The 24,388-nt window shown below is 38.4% G+C and overlaps 1 protein-coding gene across 8 annotated transcripts in view; it reads left to right on the top strand.

Moving 5' to 3' along the window:
- Window positions 1-24,388, top strand: part of PATJ (PATJ crumbs cell polarity complex component) — a 373,536-nt gene that overhangs the window by 122,491 nt on the left and 226,657 nt on the right. For 7 of the 8 annotated variants that reach the window (XM_032302603.1, XM_032302602.1, XM_032302600.1 and 4 more), the window contains 3 exons: window positions 15,381-15,452; window positions 16,922-17,099; window positions 22,918-23,028. In XM_032302603.1, coding sequence (XP_032158494.1) covers window positions 15,381-15,452; window positions 16,922-17,099; window positions 22,918-23,028 — 361 coding nt within the window. The remainder of the gene's footprint in view (window positions 1-15,380; window positions 15,453-16,921; window positions 17,100-22,917; window positions 23,029-24,388) is intronic. The other variant, XM_032302601.1, reaches the window with a different exon arrangement.

Genomic DNA, 24,388 nt, shown 5'->3' with positions numbered 1-24,388 from the left:
TCTCTGTCTGATTTTTTTCACATAGCATAATACCCTCAAGTTCCATCTGTGTTGTCTCAAATGGCAAGATTTCATTGTTTTCATGGCTGTGCATGATAATAATATCGCGTGTGTGTGTACACCATGATTTCTTTATTCATCTATCAATGGATTGTTTCATTATCTTGACTGTCATAAATAATGCTGCAGTGAACATGGGGGTGAAGATATCTTGTATATTAGTGTTTTCTTTTCTTTTTTTTTTTTCAGTTAAATACCCAGAAGTGATATTGCTGAATCATACAGTAATTGTATTTTAAAATTTTTGAAGAACCTCTATACTTTTTTCCAATTTTCCTTTCCATTAACATTGTACAAGAGTTCCCTTTTCTCCATATCTTCGCCAACCAATATTTGTTCTTTTTTGTTTTTTGTTTTGTTTTTGATAGTAGCCATTGTAACCGTGGGAAGCGATACCTCATTATGATTTTGATTTGCTCTTATGCGCTTCTCTGCTGATTCATGATATTAAGCATATTTTCATGTACCTGTTGGTCATCTGTATGTCTTCTTTGAAAAAAATGTCTATTCAGACAAACCATGAGAGACTCTGGACTCTGAGGATTACAGAAGGGATGGGGGTGGGGGGATGTGGTGACTGGGTGGTGGGTATGAAGGAAGGCACGTGATGTGATGAGCACTGGGTGTTACACACAACTAATGAATCGTAGAACACTACATCAAAAACTACTGATGTACTGTATGTTGACTAACAGAACATAATAATAACTTAAAAAAAGAAAAAATGTCTACTCAGATCTTCTGCCCATTTTTTAATTGGACTGTTTGTTTTTTGGTATTGAGTTTTATGAATTCTTTGTGTATTGTGGATTTTAGTCCCTTATCAGATAGATGATTTGCAGTTATTTTATCCTATTCAGTAGGTTGTCATTCCATTTTGTATATGGCTTTCTTTACTGTGCAGAAGAAGCTGTTTAGTTTGGTGTAGTCCCATTTGTTGACTTTTGCTTTTGTGGCCTTTGTTTCTGGTGTAGGATTAAAAAAAAATAATTACTAAGACCTATGTCAAGGAGTTCACCACCTATGCTTTCTTTTAGGAATTTTATGTTTTCAGGTTTTAGATTCAAGTCTTTCATCCATTTTGAATTAATTTTTGTGTATGCTGTAAGATAGTGGTGCAATTTCATTTTTTTGTATGTGGCTGTCCAGTTTTCCTTACACCGTTTATCAAAGATACCATCCTTTCCCCACCTTTGTTGTAAATTAATGAGTGATCTATGTTTGGGTTTATTTCTGGGCTCTCTATTCCATTGATCTGTGTGTCTCTATTTTGCCAATGCCATACTGTCTTAATTACTATAGCTTTGTAATACAGTTTGAAATCTGGAAGTATGTTTCCTCCAGCTTTGTTCTTTCTCAAGATTGCTTTGGTTCTTCTGGATCTTTGTAGTTTCATACAAATATTTGTTCTGTTTATGTGAAAAATATCATTGAAAGAGTTGCATGAATCTGTATATTACTTAGGGTAATACAGATATTTTTATGGTAATAATTTTTCCAGTCCATGAGCATGGAATAGCTTTCCATTTGTTCTTTCATTAATATCCTGTCGTTTTCAACATGCAAATCTTTCATCTTCTTGGTTATTTTTAGTTATCTTATTCTTTTTGAAGGAATTGTAAATGGGATTGTTTTTTCTTAATTTCTCTTTTTGATACTTTGTATCGGTATAAAAAACACAACAGATTTTTGCATGTTGATTTTGTATACTACTTTGCTGAATTTGTTTATTCTGATAGTTTTTTCTGTGTAATAAATATCATGTCTTCTATATGTAATAAATATCATATATCTAATAAATACCTGCAAATAGTGAGTTTTACTTCCTTTCCAATTTGGATGCCTTTAGTTTCTTTTTCTGGTTTAATTGCTCTGGCTAGGATTTCCAGTACTCTGTTGAATAAAAATATTAAGAGTGGACATCCTTGTCTTATTCTTGATCTTAAAGGAAAAGTGTTCACCTTTTCACTGTTGAGTCTGAGCTTAGCTATGGGCTTGTCATATATGGCATTTATTATGTTGCAGTACATTCCCTCTATACCTGCTTTGTTTAGAGTTTTCATTATAAATATATGTTGAATTTTGTCAAATGCTTTTTTCCACATGTACTGAGATGATCTTTTGACTTTTATCCTTCATTTTGTTAACATAGTGTATCACATCGATTTGTGAAATGGTCAACCATACTTGTATCCCTGGAATCGGTCTCACTGGATCATGGTGTATGATCCTTTCAATGTATTATTGAATTTGGTTTGCTAATATTTTGTTGAGGATTTTTGCATCTGTGTTCATTGGGGTCTTGGTCTATTATTTTCTTTTTTTGTGGTGTTTTTGTCTGGTTTTGGGATCAAGGTGATGCTATTCTCATAAAATATGTTTTGAAGAATTCACCTCCTTCTATTTTTTGGATGATTTTGAGAAGAATTGGTATTAAATTGTCTTTGACTATCTGGCAGAATTCACCAGTAAAGCCATCTAGTTCTGGACTTTTATTTATTGGGAGGTTTTCAATTACTGATTCAGTCTCCTTGCTAGTAGTTGGTCTGTTCAGATTTTCTAGTTTACCTGATTCAGTCTTGAAAGATTGTATGTTTCTAGTAATTTATCTGTTTCTTCTAAGCTGTCCAATTTGTTGGCATATAATTCTTCATAGTTGTCTTTTATAATTCTTTATATTTCTGTGGAATCAGTTGTAACATCTCTTTCATTTCTGATTTTATTTTGAGTCCTCTCTCTTTTTTTCTTGCTAAGTCTAGCTAAAGGTTTGCCAATATCGTTTATTTTTCAGAGAATCAGCTTATGATTTCATTGATCTTTTCTACTGTCATCTTATTATGTCATTTTATGTTATGTTACATTATGTTACGTTACATTAGGTTAGGTTACGTTACGTTACATTGCATTATGTTATGTTGTTTTCCAAAGTGAGAGAGCGCTCAAGCAGGGGGAGCAGTAGGCAGATGTAGAAGGAGAGGGAAAAGCATGTTCCTCTCTGAGCAGAGAGTTTAATGTGGGGCTCGATCCCAGATCCTGGGATCATGACCTGAGCTGAAAGCAGAGGCTTAACCAGCTGAGCCACCCAGGCACCCCTCTACTGTCATGTTAGTCTCTATTTCATTTATTTCTGCTATACTCTTTATTATTTTCTTCCTTCTACAAGTTTTGGGCTTTATGGGTTTTTCTAGTTCCTTGCTGTGTAAAGTTGTGTTGTTTGAGACTTGTTTCTTAAGGTAGGCATTTATTACCATGAGCTTTCCTCTTAAATTGCTTTTGCTGCATCATATAAAGTTTGGTATATTTTATTTACATTTTTGCTTATCTCAAGATTTTTTTAAATTTCTATTTGCATTTCTTCTTTGACCCATTGGTTGTTCAGTAGCATTTTGTTTAAATGCCACATATTTGTGAACTTTTTAGTATTTTTCTTGTAATTATTTTCTTGTTTTATACCATTGCAGCTAGAAGAGATGCTTTGTTTAATTTCACTCATCTTAAATTGATTTAAGACTTATTTTGTGGCCTAATATATGATCTGTCTTAGAAAATATTCCATGTGTACCTGAAGAATAGATATTCTCTTACTTTTGGATGGTGTAGTCTGTATGTCTGTTAAATCCATCTGGTCTAACATGTCATTTAAGGCTGATGTTTCCTTACTAATTTTCTGTCTAGGTAATCTATCCATTGATATAAGTGGGGAATTAAAGTACCCTACTATTATTGTATTGTACTATTTCTCCCTTTAGGTCTGTTAATATTTCCTTATTAATATTTAAGTATTCCTGTGGACTGATTCCTTTATCATGATATAACACCCTTCTTTGTCTGTTATTCTTTGTTTTAAAGTTTATGTTGTCTGATATAAGTATGGCTGCTCCAGCTCTCTCTTGGTTTCCATTTGCATGGAATATCTTTCCCCATCCTTTCACTTTCAGTCTATGTGTGCCCTTTTATCTGAAGTGAGTCTCTTGTAGGCAGCATGTAGATGGGTCTTGTTTTTTAATACATTCAGCCACTCTGTGTCTTTGGTTATAGATTTTAGTCCATTTATATTAAAAGTAATTATTGACATATGTTTTTATTGCCATTTTGCTAATTGTTCTCTGTTTTTGTAGTTGAGCTTTTCTCTGTTCCTTTCTTCTCTGACTTTCTTGCTGGGTTGTTTGATGACTTTCTTCAGTGGTGTGCTTATGTTCTTTTATCTTTTGTGTATTTGCTATTGGTTTTCGTTTGTGGTTACCATGAGACTTAGGTATAACAACTTACATCTATAATAGTCTACTTGAAGTTGATGATACCTTACATTTGATCCCATTCTAAAGCTCAACAGTTTTACTCACCACCCCATACCATGTTTTGGTTTTGATGTCATATTTCACATCTTTTTATCTTCTGTATCCCTTAACTAATTATTGTAATCATGGTTATTTTCACTGTTTTTTTTTTTAACCCTTACACTAGCTTTTAAAATAATCCATGACCTTTACTATATATTTACTTCTCCAGTGACATTTCTTCTCTCACATGTGTTTTCTTTACTAATTAGCATCTTTCTTTTCAGCTTAAAGAACCTTTCTTGTAAGGCCATTTTAGTGGTGATGTACTAATTTAACTTTTGTTTGCCTGAAAAATTCTTTATCTCTCCTTCAATTCTGAATCATAATTTTGCCACTTAGCGTATTTTTGATTTGACATTTTTTTTCTTTTAGCACTTTGAATATATCTTGCCATTTCCTCGTGACCTATAATGTTTGTGCTCAGATATCTGCTGGTATTTTTCTTTTTAAGATTTTTTTAAGGTTTATTTATTTATTCATTTATTCATCTTTCCTGTCTTCAAGATTTGGCATTTTTTTAAAAGATTTTATTTATTTATTTGACACAGAGAGAGAAAGAACACAAGTGGGCAGAGAGGCAGGCAGAGAGAGAGGTGAAGCCAGCTCCCTGCCAAGCAGAGATCCCGATGCAGGGCTCGATCTCAGGACCCTGAGATCATGACCTGAGCCAAAGGCAGAGGCTTAACCGACTGAGCCACCCAGTTGCCCCTCACTTTTGGCATTTTAATTCTAATGTGTCTTGGTGTGAATCTCTTTGGCTTCATCTTGTTTGGAACACTGGGTTTACTGAAGCAGAATGACTGTTTCATTCCCCAAGTTTGGGAAGTTTTAGCCATTATTTCCTAATAAGATTTCTGCTTTTTCTGTCTCTCTTCTTCTGGGAGCCCTATAAAAAGTCAGTGTTAATTTGTTTGATGTCTTATAAATCCCTTTAGCTATTTTCACTTTTTTTATTCATTTTTCCTTTTGCTTCTTTGATTGGGTGAGATCTTTGTCTTTGAGTTGCCTGATCTGATTCATCTAGTCATCTATTGAACTCCTCTAGTGTATTTTTCAGTTCAGTTATTGCATTTGTCAGCTCTGTGACTTCTGTTTGGTACTTTCTCATATTTTCCATGTCTTTGTTGAAGTTTTAACTGTTTTCATCCATTCTTTTTTTTTTCAAATTCATTGATCATCTTTATATCCATAACTTTGGACTCTTTATCAGATAAATTGCTTATCTCCATTTCATTAAGGTATTCTTCTGAGGTTATTTCTTGTTCTTTCATTTGGAACATTCCTCTCTTTCTTCATGTTGCTTGACTTTCTGTGCTGGTTGTTACACAGTTGATGAAACTGCCACCTCTCGCATTCTCAAAGAATGGCCTCGTGTAGATGAAAATTTTCATTCAGCCCTTGCCGCAGCTCTTGTGTCCCAAATCTCTGTGCTTGTCTGAGCAGCCTATTGTATTTTTCCTTTCTTCTTTTCTTTTTTCAAAAGATTTCATTTATTTATTGACAGAGAAAGAGAGAGGGGTAGTGAGAGAGGGAACACAAGCAGGGGGAGTGAGAGAGGCAAAAGCAGGCTTCCTGCTGAGGAGGGAGCCCGTGTGATACAGGGCTCGATCCCCCTCGATCCGAGCATCCTGGGGTAATGACTTGAGCTGAAGGCAGATGCTTATGACTGAGCCAACCAGGCGCTCCAGTGTATTGTATTTTTAATGGCTCCTGGTAGTTGAGGAAGTGCCAATACCTGTCAGTGTCCAGAAAGGGGAGATTCAGGTTGATTGAAAGCCAGATCCTCAGGCAGTAGCTTTAGAAGCATGCAAGTATGTATAACCCTGAGGGGCCACATGTGTAAGCCCCACTGGCCACGAGACAGGAAATCTAGAGGTGTGCATTGGGTGGCAATCACAAAACTTGGGACTCCAGAGGAGGGTATAGTAAGTTCCTTGTGAGGAGATAGCAGTGAGCTAGAGCAAAGCAGGAGAATGCCAGGTGGTGTTCACAGCCCACGCTCCTTCTGAGCAGCACAGTAGGTTGCCAAATGTGTGCCACACCTAAAATCTGCCCCTCTGTCTGAAGCTCCAGAATAAGCAAAGTGACCTTTTTCACAGGAAGGCAGGGGTATGTGCCACAGTCTGCTGTCTTTGAATTGCCCTGGTGGTCATAGCCTGCCAAAAATCATCTTCAGATTGCCATAGTCCTGTGGGATCCAGGAATGCAAGACCCTTCATTCACCAGGGCCAGGCAGTCATGGGCTGTACCCTGGGTGTCAGCTGCAAAAACTGGGTACCAGACTCGTGGAAAGCTCTCCTCCAGGAGCCAGTGGCACTCCTGGAGTGTGGCAGAGGGTGAGCCCAATGAGAGCACTTGCCCTTCCGAGGTCTCTGGAAAGGATCAGTGAGCCTCAAGATGCATGCTTATTTAGAACCCTATCTCTCAGGCCACAGCCCTAGTGATTAACAGGCTCTTTCATGAAAAGACCAAGCTCCTGGGTCTGTTGCCTCTTGCTCTGCTCCAGGGGTGGTAGCTGCTTGAAGAATTCTTTGTCCATTGGTTACACTTTAGTGGGACTCATGAGTGTAAGACTCATTGGCCCCAAGAATCAGGCAGTGGAGAGGTGTCCCCTCTACAGCAGTCACAAATATTGGGGCACCAGATTAGGGGTGTGAGCTCCTTTTGGGTGACACTGATTATTACAGTCCTGTGTGACCAGGAACATGAGCTCCTCTGGCTTCTAGAGTCAGGTGATCGAGAGAACTGGTAGTAAGAGGTCAGATGCTCCTTGGAAGTGGAGATCTCTGGGAAGGGGCCTCTGGGCAAGCGGGGTGTGGTAACTCTGGAGGAAATCCAAGTGATTTTTTTCCAGGTATCCTTCTTTCCTTTTTTTTTTTTTTTTGGTTAAGATTTTTATTTATTTATTTGTCAGAGAGAGAGCGTACACAAGCAGAGGGAGAAGCAGACTCCCCACTGAGCAGGGAGCCTGATGCAGGACTAGATCCCAGGACCCTGGGGTCATGACCTGAGCTAAAGGTAGCCACTTAACTGACTGAGTCACTCAGGTGTCCTCTCCTTCTTCCTTATAAGTCAGCATGAGGTTCTGTCTTCAGAATCTACCTCTCTTCAGTCTTTTTTCTAACTTATCTCCATCATCAGCTTCTGCCAAAAGACATAAATGGGTGCCCATAATGGGGAATATGCACATTTCTCAGGATAATAGCAGATCTGTAGTATAGATATATGATAGATACTGTTCAAATATTTCATGTTATCTGTAGCTACATGACCCTGAGAAGGTTTCCCTGGTGTCTGTATTTCCTCACTTACAAAGTGGGTGTTATTTGAGTTAAGAAAGTGTGCATGTCGAGAACTTCATATAATGCCTTGAGCAGTGCTTAATGAAAGGGTTGGCAATGATACTAGATGACAGGGATAGACTTATGGGCTCAGAGGTTTCTAGGACCGTGTTCTTTGTTGCTGAGTTTATTAAAACGTGGAAGGAGGTTGTAGTTCGTGTGTGTGTGTGTGTGTGTGTGTGTGTAATGAATAGGATCAACTCATAGTAAAGAAAACAAGGTGCCAGAGCGTAAAGCCTGGGAGGATGAACTTGAGATGAAAGACTTGTATTTAAAATTGAAAAAAAATCATGATATAGGCATAGTAGTATGCAAATGAAAATAAATATATAGGTATACTAGTATGCAAATGAAAATAAACATTTTGTTATGAATAAGACAGGTGAACTAGGAGGTAGGGTGTCATAGTTGGGGAAAGGATTAAATGAGTTAATGTTAAATTTTGAGTCCGAATATAGTGCCTGGCATTTAATGCCTTTGAAGGCAGTGGTGGGTATTTAATAGATGCACCTTTGAGGTAAACTGCCAAATATTATGTGTAGATTCAGAACGTTAGTAGGAGGCTGAGGATTAGGGGAGAATAAATATGTACATTTAAGCAAAGATTACCCTGGAATGTTTGAGTTGATTTCTAGTATAATGCTGTTGGAGCTGTTGCCTACTCTGCAGGCAAAGACAAATGTGAAAAATTAGGACAAGAGATACATAGAGCATTATGTGTGTTTGAAAATATAAGTAGGTCTTTATTTACTAATTCAGGCTCTACAGAAGGCAAAATGAGAAGTAAATTTGATGTAAGAAAGCAACTTACCCATTATGGCTTGAGTTTTTTTTTCCTTTCCTTTTTCTTTAAAGATTTTATTTATTAATTTGACAGAGACATCAAGAGAAGGAATACAAGCAGGGGGAGTGGGAGAGGGAGAAGCAGGCTTCCCGCTGAGCTGGGAGCCTGGCACTGGGCTGGATCCCAGGACCTTGGGATCATGACCTGAGCTGAAGACAGACGCTAACAACTGAGCCACCCAGGTGCCCCTTGAGTTTTTGTTTCTTAACAAAACTCTTAAACACAATTTTATATATTTATATAAAATGCACACATTTTAAGGAACAGTGTGTTTAATTTTTATAAACTCCTGTTAACCACAGCCTGATTAAGATATTATGTTCATCATTCCTTTGGCAGTATCGTGCCCCGGGCGTCTACTAATATGACTTCTAACACTATAAAGTATTTCTCCTGTTCTAGAACTCATGCAAATGTTACCATATAGTAGGTACTTTTCTGTGTCTGGCTTCTTTCCTTCAGCACAGTCTGTGTCCTTCTAAACTTTAATGTAAGGGAATGCCTAATTATGTATACTGGTGTTAGACAACACTAGTCCCTGTTGTCCCTATTCCCTGTGGTGTGTCCTGCAAAATTACTGTATAGGATCTGTATTTAAAGAGAAAAAAGATGGGGCACCTGTGTGGCTTAGTTGTTAAGCGTCTCCCTTCAGCTCAGGTCATGATATTGGGGTCTGGGATAGAGCCCTGCATCGGGCTCCCCTGCTCAGTGGGAAGCCTGCCTTCCCTTCTCCCAATCCCCCTGCTCATGTTACCTCTCGCTGTTTCTCTGTCAAATAAATAAATAAAATCTTTTTTAAAAATTTAAAAATTTTTTTTTAAATGAGGAAAAAGAAATCTAGAGATAGTTTAGTCACAACCAAAACTCATACTGCTTGCATCATTTAGAAAAGTGCTGAGTTTACTTGAGTCTCTTTTTGGCTCAGTACTTAGTATTTAGAAATTTTATATGAAAAAAGGTATATTGGAAAGAAGAGGTCTGATTCATCTCATTTTTTTTATGATGCTGAAAATTTGATGTGCAAAGATATGTATCATGATCAAATCTTATATTAATACCCATTTGTTCATTAATGGGGTGGTCCACCTTTCCTCCCAGTAATGTAAAAAATGGTAACTTCAGGGGCACCTGGGTGGCTTAGTGGGTTGGAGCCTCTGCCTTCTGCTCGGGTCATGATCACAGAGTCCTGGGATAGAGCCCCACGTCGAGCTCTCTGCTTAGTGGGGAGCCTGCTTCCCTGCCGCTCCCCACCCCCGCCTGCCTCTCTGCCTACTTGTGATTTCTGTCTGTCAAATAAATAAAATCTTTTTTAAAAAATGGTAACTTTGGCACTGTTTCTATTGGGTGTTTAATTCTCTGGGGAAAAATTGGTTTTAAAACTCTGGATAACAGGGGCGCCTGGGTGGCTCAGTGGGTTTAAGCCTCTGCCTTCCACTCAGGTCGTGATATCAGGGTCCTGGGATCCAACCCTGCATTGGGCTTGCTGCTCAGTGGGGAGCCTGCTTCCCCCTCTCTCTCTCTGCCTGCCTCTCTGCCTACTTGTGATCTCTCTCACTCTGTCAAATAAATAAATAAAATCTTTAAAAAAAATATGCATACCCAGCATTTCATTGAGGCATTTATTACATTCTAGGAATTAAAAACAAACAAACAAAACAAAACAAAACAAAACCCTCTGGATAACAGTGTGAGAAGTAAATTTATTTTAACATGAGATTCTAACTGATTGAACTATCGACCATATTTAATCAGTGTAAATTATAAAATTTAGGTCTGAAATCCTTTGCTAAAGTTTTAAATATGTTTGTGTAAATTTAGATCTTACTGTGTGCAGTAAAAATACTTTACTTTCTCAGTTAAATTTTGAGTTAAAATGTTGCATTCATACCCAACTTTTCTATCAACATGGACTGAACTGGAGGAAATTATGCTGAATGAAGTGAGTCAAGCAGAGAGAGTCCATTATCATATGGTTTCACTTACTTGTGGAGCATAAGGAATAACATGGAGGACATTAGGAGAAGGAAAGGAAAAGTGAATTGGGGGAAATTGGAGGGGGAGACGAACCATGAGAGACTGTGGACTCAGAGACAAACTGAGGGTTTTGGTTAATAGAGTGTGGGGAGTTGGGTGAGCCTGGTGGTGGGTATTAAGGAGGACACATGTTACATGGAGCACTGGGTATGGTGCATAAACAATGAATGTTGGAACACTGAAAAAATAAAGTAAAATGTAAAAAATAAGTAATTTAAAAAAATCAAAAATAAGTAAATAAATAAATAGTTGCATTCATGCATGTAAGGTGACCACATTAGTTTGTATAGTTGCTCATCTCCTAGGATGGTATTTCCCAAACAAATCACACTATCTGGATAAACTTTTGAAAGATATTTTTGTTTGTTTGTTTGTTTTTTATTTTTATTTTTATTTATTTTGTTTGTTTGTTTTATTGTTGTTGTTTAAAGATTCTGTTTTTAAGTAATCTCCACAACCAACATGGGGCTTGAACTCGCAGCCCTGAGATCAAAATTCTCTTGCTACCCTGTCTAAGCCAGCCAGGTACCCCTAAGCTTTTGCAAGTTTTCTCTCTCTCTAGGTATGAAATAATCTGAATAAAATACGGGTAAACTTCCTAAAGAAATATAGTATGCTTTGAAAAAATCAGGGAGTTTCTTCCAATAGAATAATCCTTTTGTTACAATATCAAAACTAAAATTTTGCATCTTCTAGACAGTATTTTCTTTCTCCCTTTAGTTATATGTGAAAGCCAGCTGTTCTGAAAATTTTTGATTTTCCTTTTTTTAAAAAAAGATTTTATTTATTATTTGACAGATAGAGATCACAGATAGACAGAGAGGCAGGCGGGGGTAGGGGGACCAGGCTCCCTGTTGAGCTGAGCACCTGATATGGGGCTCCATCCCAGGACCCGGAGATCATGACCTGAGCCTGAGGCAGAGGCTTAACTCACTGAGCCACCCAGGTTTTCCTTTTTTTAAATGGAGAAACTAACAGTCCATACTAATGTTAAAACATGGTTTCCATTTTATTTTAGGTTTCTAAAAATTGAATAATAGTAGCATACATGTTCAGTAGTAAAAATACCTATGTGGGTTTTTTTTTTTTTTCTTAATGCCTCTTCTGAACTATTTTACTCACACTTTTGATACCAAATGTGTGATTTTTCCCCCTCTGCCCAACTACTGATTCTCTGGACAGTAACTAGTATCTTAAAATTCGATTCCATTCTGACACTAGCTACTCAAGAGTTAGCGCTGATCGCACAGGCTAAGGGCTTAGTGCCACAAGACTGTCCTGACTTCAGCTGCCCGTCATAAGTCCCATGTTGCCAGCAGTACTTCTGACCAATCAGCTACGAATTGGGAGTTCCCATGATCCCTTTCTCAGGTTTGATGATTTGCTAGATGGCTCACAGAACTTAGGAAAGTGCTTTACTTCCTCTTGCTGGTTTATTATGAAAGATACAACTGAGAAATAGCCAAATGGAGGAGATGCATAGGGCAAGGTATGGAGGGGAGGGGGCTGTGGAGGAGGCACAGAGCTTCCATGCCTTTCCTGAGTGCAGCCCCCTCCCAGCCAGTACATCAATACCTTGATGTATATGACAACCTGAAAGTTGTCATATACAACTTTGTTGTTGAGCCCTGTGATAGGGGTTTTTATGGAAGTTCCATTACATGAGCATGATTGATTTCGTCATTGGCCATTGGTGATTGAACTCCATCTCTAGCTCCTCTCCTCTTCCCAGGGGAGGGTGGGACTAACGGTGCTACCTAATCATACAGTTGTTTTTCTGGCCACGGGACCCCATCCTGAGGCTAAGTATGGTCTCACCAAATGTTACCTTATTAGCATAATAAACTCAAGTATGGTTGAAAAGGGTTTGTTAAAAATAACAAAAGATGATCCTGTCACCTCTGTCACTTGAGAAATTTAAGGGTTTTAGAAGCTCAGTATCTGGAACCAGGGACAGAAACCCAATGTTTACTTCTTATTGTCACACCTACTATGATTTGAGATATAGGACAGTAGAAAATGGAAAGGAGGAGGGTTTCAGTGTTGGTTTGATTTTCAGATTTTTAATTATAGACTTCAATTAATACTTATCTAAAGGGGAATTCTAAAATATAGCAGAGTGGGCTGCCTGGGTGGTTCAGTCAATTAAGCGGCTGCTTCTTGGTTTTGTGGGATTGAGCCCCACACGCTCAGTGTGGAGTCTACTTGAGGGTTCTCTCCCCCTCTCCTTTTACCCCACCTTGGACTCGCGTGTGCTCTCTTTCTCTTTAAAATTAAAAAGAAAAAAATCTAAAAATAAAAATAAAAAAATATAACAGAGTATGAAGATATTCCCTGCAGTAATGTCCATATTCCAAAAAACAGGATATAATGTCAGTGTATCATATTCGAGACAGCAGATAAATTACGTCAATAGCATGGGCTATTAAGATGCTCTTAATTAAAAAATGATTATAATACTTGGGGAAAATTTTGATACAAATTCAAATAAAATTATAAAGGAAATGAACATTAAGCCTCAGTTAAATGCCAGTCATAGATCATTTAATCCTTACTATTACATAGGGTAATCAAATACGAAAGTTTCTGCTATTAACAACCATCCGAGAAACATATATGCACATGTGCAAAGAATAACGTAATGTGATGAAATGAAAACTTTGCTTAAGTTGGTAGAACCGTGGGTATCATTTAGGGATTGCATTCCGCTACTTATAAAAAAACACCCACTTAATGTCACTTAACCAAACAGGGCCTTAATTTTTTTCCTGTAAAAACCCCTGAAGAAGGTGATCTGTCAGGGTCTTAAACACCTTCTTCCTTTCTGCTCTGCTGCTCTTAATGTATTGCTTTAGTCATTGTCTCTTCATGATTTTAAAATGGATCCTTCACCACCAGTGGCCTCTCTGCCTTCTTGGCAAGAAGAAAGGAAAGGTCCTACAAAAGGCTCCTCTCCATTTAATGAATTTTTCTGGAAATCTCTAGGGATTTTCACTTTGATTTCAGAATGGTAGCACCCAGTTACCATTAGCTGACAGGAAGTTCAGAAAATCTGTTTCTTTAAAGCTGGGCAAAGTGCCACCTGCAATAAAAGAGAGATTATGTTGGTGAGGAGGGAAGGAGAGGACATCAGATAAGTAATTGGCAAGTATCAGCCAAGCTCTTTTTCCTTGAATATTGTGATGCTCTTAATTATAAAAAGTACCCCTGGCTGAGGCAAGAAAACCATCTGGTAGTGGGTGAGATGTTAATGACCCTAATGATCCCAACTCCTTTTTTTCCTTTTTTTAAAGATTTTATTTATTTATTTAAGAGAGAAAAAGAGAGCAAACACGAGGGGCAGAGGGAGAGAGGGAGAAACAGACTCTCTAGACGGGTCTTGTCCAACACAGGGCTTGATCCTAGGACCCTGACTAAGATCATGACCCGAGCCAAAGGCAGATGCTTAACTGACTGAGCCACCCAGGAGCTCCATGATCCCAGTTTCTTAACTGATTTTTAGATTGTCTAGATCCGTTCAGTTTTCTCTTCCTCACTCAGCCATAAATCATTGTATCCTAGAAAGTCTGTATGTAGAAGCAAGTAGGTGGAGTTTTGTTACTTTTTATGGAACTTATTTGAGAGTTCAGAGAAAAATGCAGCATAGAAACTGAGTGTTGCAACAAAGATTCTGATACTGTGAAGAGGTTGTATAGGAGCCTTCTGTGAGCCTCAGTTCCTCATGTGAAAAATATAGTAGTATGAGCTGCAGTACTTCTAGGTCATGAAGTTTATTTAAGCATAAAACACATTAAAAGTTATTTGGTTGGTTTGTCAGAGAGAAGGGTCTGGGTCTGGGTCTGGGATGGGAGGTGGTGTTCCCCCAGTCTGCAAACAGTATCCCGAGGGGCCAAGCTGCCGTGGCAAGGTGGAGGGTGTTTGTGAAGTGAGATGGAATAGGTATTGCCTGCATTTTTGTGTGGAGTAAGACAGTTTACACTGTCAGACCTATCATGTCATGTGGTGGTCCAGAGTCACACACCCATTTCATGGTGCAGGTTAGACTGGCGCTTAGGACTCCTGACTCCTCCTCCAGATAAAGTATGATAATGTATTTATGCTGTGTGATAGCATTACCATTGTAGCCTTTCTGTAATTCAACATTTTATGTTGTGATTTCCACACTAACGTAACTTGCTGGGCGAAAGTGTGGTGGTAGCTGGGAGGATCGAATGAGATCTAACGTACGTCAGTCTGTCTGCAAACTGTGGAGTGATGGATAATGACACAAAGCATTCATGATACAAAGGACAAGGGAATTATTTAGGGCCAAGGTGACATCTAGAAAGAGGGATTGTGCTTACCAGCTGTTGAGCCATTTCAGCTACTGATGTTGGTTTATGCTGGAGTGTTCTCTTCGCTCAACCAGTACCAAGTTTTAAGGAATATGTTTCCTAATATTTATATATTGATAGAGAAATAAATGTGAAATTGTACAAAGCAAACACAGATTTTTAGAAAATAGCATCTGGAGTATCACCAATAAAAGTGTTGATAATAGTTACGATTTTCTCGTGGTAGGGGATATTTATTGAGTCGAACATTAAAGCAGTGTTCCAGTTGATGTATGTATTTTATTGATGTATATATTTTAAAAGCTTAAAAATCGAGACCTATTTAACTACATATAGATTGTTTAATTTCAAAAACTTTGTAGAAACCTTTAATACAACACCGTGTTTTACAAGTTCTGTGTGTATTTTTTCCTTTCTCTCCCCTCAGTGAGTTACCTGAGAGAGAAGAAGGTGAAGGAGAAGAAACGCCAAACTTTAGCCACTGGGGTCCACCAAGGATGTATGTTGATGACGATACTGGTTTTCTCAGTAGGAGAACACAATCAAGTTGTTGCTCTGTAATTTTATAGTGTCATTGGGACGTGCACTGATGGAGAAATTGCCATCATTCACATGGAGGCTGGCCTGAATTTTAGTTTCATTTTGTCTCATGTAGAGATTTTCAGCAGAGCAAAATGACTATAATCTACATTACATGGAAAGTTTTTTGTTTTTGTTGTTGTTGTTTTTTAAAGATTTTATTTACATATTTGACAGAGAGACTCTGATCACAAGTAGGCAGAGAGGCAGGCAGAGAAAGAAAGGAGGAAGCAGGCCCCGTGCTGTGCAGATAGCCTGTTGCAGGACTCGATCAGGGAACCCTGAGATCATCACCTGAGCCGAAAGCAGAGGCTTAAATTAAACCACTGATCCACCCAGGTGCCTCTACATGGAGAGTTTTTATCATACTTTTTCAGAAAAAGTAATTGACAAATGTCCATGTATGATAGTAACCATCACTATTGCATCACTGCCTTAAAATACAATAAAACGTCTTCCTTTTTTTTTTTTTTAAATACACAGCAACCGTAGTTGAGGCTTCTGGTGTGTACTCATTTATCTCTAGCCTCATCCTCTTGTGTCCGTGTAAGTCTGTTCCTTGCTTGAGCTAACAGAATAGGAAAGTCTTCGTCTACCTGTTCTTCCTATTCTTCATGTGTTACTAATCCCACAGGACCCACGTGATCTTTTCTCTTCTTGCATTTCCAAGTTTTGTCTTAAAGACTCGTAGGAGCTGTTTTCTGAACTACTTTTTTTTAAATTTCAGTTAATCATTGGCCACATCTGTGCCATTTGAGCAAAATTCATAACCATTTGAAGGGCAAGTTTTATTCCATACTTATTTTTAAAAGTGATGTGGAGATAGGAGGAAAAAGAGAATCTGCCATCTTTCAGAGCAAACTCTGTCCCCAGCTTCAAGAACCACAGGTGAAACCTGCTGACTGGAAAAAGCAGCTTGGGCAGCAAGACTTTTGGTGATAAATTTATTTTATTGCAAAAGTTTGTGCTTTTTGCCAAAATGATACATGCGACTTTCTTTTTTTTTTTTTTTTTCTCCCCATCCATTTGTTATTTCCTTCATCCGTTCTTTGCTGATGTTATGGATATGGATTAAAAGAACTAATTACAGAAAATAGATAGATAGATCGATAGATAGATGGGAACATTAAGGCCTAGCCAAATCTCCGAATATTAAGAGGTGTATTTATTGTTTTAGAAATCTTTTTCCAAATTCATACTTTCATATGTGCCATGAATTATTGATAATGTCCTATAATTTTGGAATTGGCTACAGTTTTGATAACATTTGTAAAAATATATTCAAAGAAAATATGAGTCACAGGGATATGGTCCAAATCGAACACTTACAGTGATAGTCCAGCAAATTATATTAGATTACTCATAAGTGAATTTATTTTCTTTTTACAGTGTTGAGATATTTAGAGAACCCAATGTGTCTCTTGGTATTAGTATTGTTGGTGGACAAACTGTTATAAAACGCCTGAAGAATGGAGAGGAACTGAAAGGTATATTTATCAAACAAGTTTTAGAAGACAGTCCAGCGGGAAAAACAAATGCTCTTAAAACAGGAGATAAAATACTCGAGGTAAGTGCTGTTAAAAATCTGTTTGTCTTTGAAACCTACTCTAAGACAGTGATCATTTAACCAGAAGTCCTTCCTTCATTTGTCGGGGTCTATGTGGATATAATTGGTGTATTTGCTTCTGGGGCCCTAGTTTGTATGTTGTTCGTATAACTTTATGAGATTCTAAAGTTGGGGTGGCAGCATACATCATATACAAAGGATCAGCTGACCAAAAGTTTAATAGAATGAGGCCGCCTGTGAGCCTTGTGCTTCACCCACAGCATTAAGAAATGCTAATTTTTTTCCATCATTTAAAAAATATCTCATATTCTTCTTTTAAACTGAGGTATAGTTGACACGCAATGTTACATTAACTTGCAGTCACACTACATTCGACAATTCAATATGTTACCCAGTGCCCCAGGGCTCCCAGTGCTCGCTGCAAGTGTGGTTAGGGTCTGTTACCATCAACATGGTTAAAATATTACTGACTACATTCTCTATAACAAGCTGTACATTTTACAACGATGTGTCAGTAGGATAGCCATGCTCATCCTCCCAGACTCCATTGGAGGAAGAGGTGAATCCATTGTTCACGTGTGCAGAGCAGAGTTTAGGGCACATCAAGGCACTGACAATGTCCTGAAGTCTGAGTCTCCTGCATTTCTTGGCACTGGCTTTATTGGATGACATCGTATTAAATATCTTCAGCCCCAGAATCTGTGGGTTCTTGATACATGTTTTATGACACTAAGCTTCAGCTGTGGTGTTTTAGTTCTGGTAGAAAGAAAAGAGCTCTGGAGGTCACAGGTTGAAATCTTGATTGTCCTGTTTATTTTGTGTCTGTTCTTGGACATATTATTAGACCCACCTTATTCTCAGTTTCGAAATAGAATGGAAATGAGAATTTAAAAACCCAGAGCATCACTCTGAGGATTAAAGCAAAGAACTGTGTAAAAGTTCTCTATATACAGGTACTAGGTTATATTCGTGTTTTTGAAGTCAAAAAGATTTCAGACACATGGGGATATGGCAATGAAGAAAATGAACAAAATTCCTACTCTTAGGGGATTTCCGTGGTAGTGGGCAAGATAGATAATAAGTAAGTAGTTTGTGGAGTGCTGGATTATAGCAGATAGCAGAAAGATGAGGAAGGAAGGGCGGTGGAGGTGGTGATGACAGCTGATAGATTGGTTATGGAAGGGAGAGTGAGCAAGAGAGTGGGGAGAGAAAAAGTTTAAGAGCTAATGTGAAGCCACCTCTCAGAGGACTTGGAAGGTTGCCTTCTCTGAACACAGTGAGAGTCCATTAGAGAATTACAAGTGCATACATATTTTAAAAGGATTACTCTGGCTTCTGGGGCAGGTGCGGTTTCCTTTATTTAGAATTTGCATGGCACATTGTTTTTTTCATCCCTTCACTTTCACCCTTATGATTTTGTTTTAGGTGTATGTTTTGTAAGCAGCCTATAACTGAATTTTGCTCTATTTAAATCTACCTTGATAATCTTCATCTAATAAATAAGTGAAACTGATTCTTTTTTTTATTACTGATATATTTGAACTTAATTTTTAAATATACATTTTGTGTTTTCTTTGGTCTTTTTCTTCTCCTTAACTTTCTATTGTGAAACAGAATCATAGGAAATTGTAAAGAAATGCGTAAGGAAGTCCCAGGTACACTTACCTCCCTCAGCCTCCACCAGTGTTAATGTGTGACACAGCTGTAGTACAATAACAAAGCTGAAATACTGATATTGGCACAATTCATAGACCTTATTTCGATTTCACCAGTAATACATGAGCTCATGTATAACTGTGTGTGTTTTTATAGCTCTCCACCATTTCATCCCCTGTGTAGCCTTGCATAACCACCCCACAGTCAAAGAAACTCCACTAGATCACCACAAAATTCCCCTGTGTCCTCCCCTGCAGCCTCTTCCCCTGACATACCCAACTTCTGGCAACCACTAACCTGTTTCTCCATGGCTGTAATTATGTTATCACATAACACAGTTGTCACATAAGTGGAATTATATATTCTGCATCTTTCTGAGATTGGTCTTTTTAACTCAGCATAATCTCACTGAAGTTCATTTAATTTGTTGTATCCATCAATAGTTCATTCCCTTTTATTGTGACTGAATAATATTCCATGGTGTGGAAGAGGTACTAGAGTTTAACCTTTCGCTCACTGGAAGACAATAGGTTGGGGTACCTGGGTAATGGCTATTGGTTTGGCTCAGGTCATGATCTCAGGGTTTTACGGTCACCCTACATTGGGCTCTACGCTCAGCACGGAGTCTGCTTGGGACTTTCTCTTTCCTGTGCCTCTGTCCCTCCACTGTGCGCACCAGCTCTCTCTGTCTCAAATAAATAAATCTGTATCTATAAATAAATAATCCTGTGCCCCTGTCTCCCCACTGCATGCGCTTGCATGCGCTCTCTCTCTCTCATAAATAAATCTTAAATCTACATAAATAAATAACGTGTAATATTTAATATAACATATATTTAAGAAAGATACCTGGGTCGTCTCCAGCTCTTGGCTATTATGACTAAAACTTCTATAACTTCTGTGAACATTGGTATACAAGTTCTTAAGTGAAGATAAGCCTTCTTTTGGTCTGAAGTAAATGCCGCAAAATGCAATTACTGGTTGTATGGTAAGTCCATTTTTAGTTTTGAAGGAAACTATTTTCCAGAGTGGCTGTACTATTTTACATTCCCACAGCAACATGTGAGTGATCCGGTTTCTCCACATTCTCACCAACATTTGGTGTCATTATTTTTCAGACATTCTCCTAGGTAGATAGTGATATCTTGTTTTGAGTTTCCCTAATGGCTAATGATAAAAGAACTTTCCATGCCATCTCTACATGTCCTCTTTAGTGAAATGTTGGTGCATGTCTTTTGCCTATTTTCTAATTGTAATGTTGATTGTTTTATCTTTTTATTTTTTTTTATTTTTTTTATTTTTTTTATTTTTTTAATATTTTATTTATTTATTTTGACACAGAGAGAGAGAGATCACAAGTAGGCGGAGAGGCAGGCAGAGAGAGAAGGAAGCAGACTCCCTGCTGAGCAGAGAGCCCGATGCGGGACTCGATCCCAGGACCCTGAGATCATGACCTGAGCCAAAGGCAGAGGTTTAACCCACTGAGCCACCCAGGCACCCTATCTTTTTAAATTACATGTTTTCCCCCCTCACTTTTCTGTGCTGTGAGTTGAGTACAAAGTATTCTCTTACTAATCCATCACTCTTATATACTAGTAAGAAGCCACTGCTTTGTCCCAGATTTAATAATTTCTTTAAACTCACAGCAGATTTGAAATGTTAATACTTTTTTATTTTGTCAACTGTGCTGAGTCATTTTGTTTACTTTTTTCCTGTGAAAAGCATCACTTAATTGTTTTTTTTTTTTTTTTTAAGATTTTTATTCATTTATTTGACAGAGAGAGATCACAACTAGGCAGAGAGGCAGGCAGGGGGACAGGGGGAGCAGACTCCCCGCTGAGCAGAGAGCCCAACTCGGGGCTTGATCCCCGGACCCTGAGACCATGACCCGAGCTGAAGGCAGAGGCCCAACCCACTGAGCCACCCAGGCGCCCCATAAATAAAGCTTAATAATCATTTCTCTCTGCCTTGAAATAGCTGCATAAAAGAGCTCTAGGTCTTTATAAAGAAGAATTTGTTGACCTGGGAGGTTAGCAATTAATTTAACTTTAAGAAATGGGTCTTACCTGTGTGAACGGACACACTTCTGGGTTATACATTTGAAGTTGAGAAAAATTTAAGATTATATTTCTGTGGTAGTATAGCAGAATTCCGTTTTTTCTCCTAACTTCCCAACTTCAATGATTCCCATTTAACCTTGTAGAAATCCAGAAGATGAAATGGTTCTTCTGTAGCTTCTACTTCTCTTACTGTTGAATGTTTTGGGGATTAGGTCATTCATAAGAAGCTTCACGAGATTGTTGTGATAGCTTTTAAGTTTCAGTTAAAATTTTTTTCTGTATTGGTTTATAGTTATTCATATCCTTCCTGGGTTTATATGGAAAAAGAGGTTTCACAGAGCTTATTAAAATCTTCCAGTGGATGTCTGCTAGAATAAAAGGCCAAAGTTCTTGCCACAGCTGCCTCCCTAAACTCACCTCTTTGCACCCTCTCTCTTACACTGGGCTTTACACTCCCCTGCTTTTGAACCCCTCTCCTGGGGCACCTGGGGGGCTCAGTGGGTTAAAGCCTCTGCCTTCTGCTCAGGTCATGGTCTCAGGGTCCTGGGATCCAGCCCTGCATCGGGCTCTCTGCTCAGCGGGGAGCCTGCTTCCTCCTCTGTCTCTGCCTGCCTCTCTGCCTACTTGTGATCTCTGTCTGTCAAGTAAATAAATAAACTCTTAAAAACAAAAACAAAAACAAAAAAACCCCTCTCCCACACCAGGCTCCTGTCTCCTACCTTCTGGCCCTTACCTCTGTGTCCCTCAGCTTGGGACATGCTTGCTTTTCCCCTCACCATGCTCTGATTCACTGACCTAACATTCCCATCACTTCCAGCTCCTTGGATCCCCTTTGCTTTTACTGAACTTGTCTAGGGAAACCACATCCTAGTTAAATGCAACTTTTGGCTTATTTCCGGTCTCTAGCATGGCTGGAGAAAATAACCAGTGAGGCTATCTGGTCTCATTTTAAATTCATGAGGTCCTTCTCAAGAGAGTCTTTAGCTCTGCCTTCCAATCCTGTAAAATTTCCCTGGCTGTTTCACTCTCCTCCTTTCAGAGGTAACTCCTTCACACCTTCTAAACTGTCTTTCACCCTCTTAACTCCGTTTATGACGCTTGTTTCTTATTTCATGGAGAAAATAGAGGCAGCCAAAAAGGAACTTCACCTTGCTCTCACCGTGTGCCAAAACTTTTTTCCTATCTGTATCTGTAACAACATAGGAACATAGGAGCTATTTGTGCTTCTAACCAATCTCCCTAACTTATGCCACGGAAGTCATTCCCTTTTCACTGTCCAAGGATTCATGCATTTTCCCTCCACCACACCATGGTTACTGTAATACCTTCCAGCTTACACACGAAAGCCAACTTTGATCCCACAGCCCTATCCACCTGCATCCCTGCTTGGTCTCCTGATGGCAAAGAAGTATTCACAGATCATCACTATCCACTGACCATAAGCCACCCCAACATTTACCCAGGCTTTGATACATTATCAGTTTGAAAGACTGGTTCTGTTAAATATGATAAATACAAAATGCTCTTGGAGACTGTGGACATGTTTGCAAGTTAGGGTCTCTGAAATTTGTATGATAAGGAGTTATGTAGACTTATTCCAATTTACTGAACAGAGAACACTTTCAGTAAAAAGAACCTATGGATATTTTCGTAGTTCTTTTTTAAACATAATTTGAGAGATGTTCAACTACTCAATTAAGATAATGGACAATTTGCTTTAAATATTGTACTTCTCAATTTGAGAGAAGAGTCCAGACCACGCTCCCCTGTCCCCATTCAGAATTCTGTGCTGTGTTTAGTGGCAGAGGTGACATCATAGCTCAGAAGCTACTTAAGGTTCTATCACTGACCGAGCTCCCTATTTTGCATAATTATATTTTACCAGGGCTATTGTTATTAAGATACTTGTCTTACTCAATTTTCTTGAAGGTAAAATGTTATTTTCCTTAAACATGTTTTTAAACAAGCTTTTTATGGGCGATTCCCCCCCCCCCTTTGGTCTAATTCATTAGATCATTAGATTCTGGTTGTTCTCATCACTAGATAATACATATGAACTCTAGAGCCTTTCTAATTGAAATAAAATCACTTCTGTGTTTTAGGTGTCTGGAGTAGATTTGCAGAATGCCTCTCACAGAGAAGCAGTTGAGGCCATTAAGAATGCAGGAAATCCCGTGGTATTCGTTGTTCAGAGCTTGTCATCCACTCCAAGAGTAAGCATTAGTTGGGATTTTTAAAAAATTTAAAAATACTCTCTCTGTATCTGTGGACCAAGCTTTTGCCTCCATGTATTTTTCCACATATTTTCATTTCGATCCTGCTATTACCTACAAAAAGCATTACTTCATAAAATTTTAGTTATTAACTTCACCTTCTCCTTTTTCTTCTTTGATTTTGGTCTTTTGGTCAACTTTGAATCATTCCAGTCTGCCTTGGTATAAGTCACAGGCTATGGAGTTAGACCTGTTTTCCATTCCTTAATTCCCTGTTGACCAGCTTTGTTAACTTAGAGACAAGTTACTTGACTTTTCCGAGTCAGTTACTTTGTTTATAAAATACTTTGAACATAAAGGGGGTCAGATATGAAAACATCCTAGAGGTAACTCCATGCCCTGTGTAGTTATTAAAAGAGCATAAAAATGCAAATGTGGTGCATTGTTGTACATCCTGAATTCAAAAACGCAAATGTGGTGCAATGTTGTACATCCTGCAGTAATTAATTGTAACACTTTTATCTGTAATAAATAATTCTTTCAGTATGGAAATAGAATTCTGTTACATAGATGTCAGTGGCAGGATTTGTACTTTATTTTGCAGTATGCAGCAGAAACATCACCCCTAAGCCCTGTGACTGGAAGAAAGGCTTATTTCTCTTTCTTATAGTGGAAAACAGCTGTTCGAAACATAGGTACTTCTGAACAGTAGAAAAACTGCGTATTTTTTTAAAATGCTTTTCAGTAAATGAGGTGGTGCTTTTCAACCTTTTGTATGTCAAGGCATACAGAAAATATTTGTGTGGCAACCTGGGCAAACAGGTTTGGCTGCCCTGAGGGTGGGGGGTGGTATCAATACATTTTGATGTAACTTAGAACCTGCCTACACTCAGGGGCCTACAAGGTCACCCTCCCCAGGAGGGGCAGCTCTGCTGGGGTACACTGTGATGCAGTATGAACTTTCCCAGTCTTAGTGCTGTGTTTACACCGTCAAGACTCCCTGAGAATGGGGAACTGAATAATGTCTTCCTATTTTCATACAGTTTGAAATTTGGGGGGAATCCACTTTTTAATTCACTTTTTTTGGAAACCACCTTTTTGGAATCCACCTTTTATTTCTTACAATATTGAGAAGGTAGTTGAGGCTGTCAATTTTTTTTCTGGAGACTGAGTTCCATAGGAAAATTGGCCAGGTTATTCCTTGCCAAATGGTACTTCCAAAGAAACAGTTTTAAATGAGAATGAGCTGGTGACTTGATACTTTTATGTGGCCACTTATGACTGCCCTGCCAAAAAAATATTCAAAGCAAAAAAAGGTATAAAGTCAACCAAAAAGGCCAAGCAAGCATTTAATCCAGCC

This window comes from Mustela erminea, chromosome 10 (genome assembly GCF_009829155.1).
Source record: "Mustela erminea isolate mMusErm1 chromosome 10, mMusErm1.Pri, whole genome shotgun sequence".
Lineage (NCBI taxonomy): Eukaryota > Metazoa > Chordata > Mammalia > Carnivora > Mustelidae > Mustela > Mustela erminea.
Note: the sequence above shows the minus strand (reverse complement) of the source record. Positions and strands in the feature narration are given on the sequence as shown.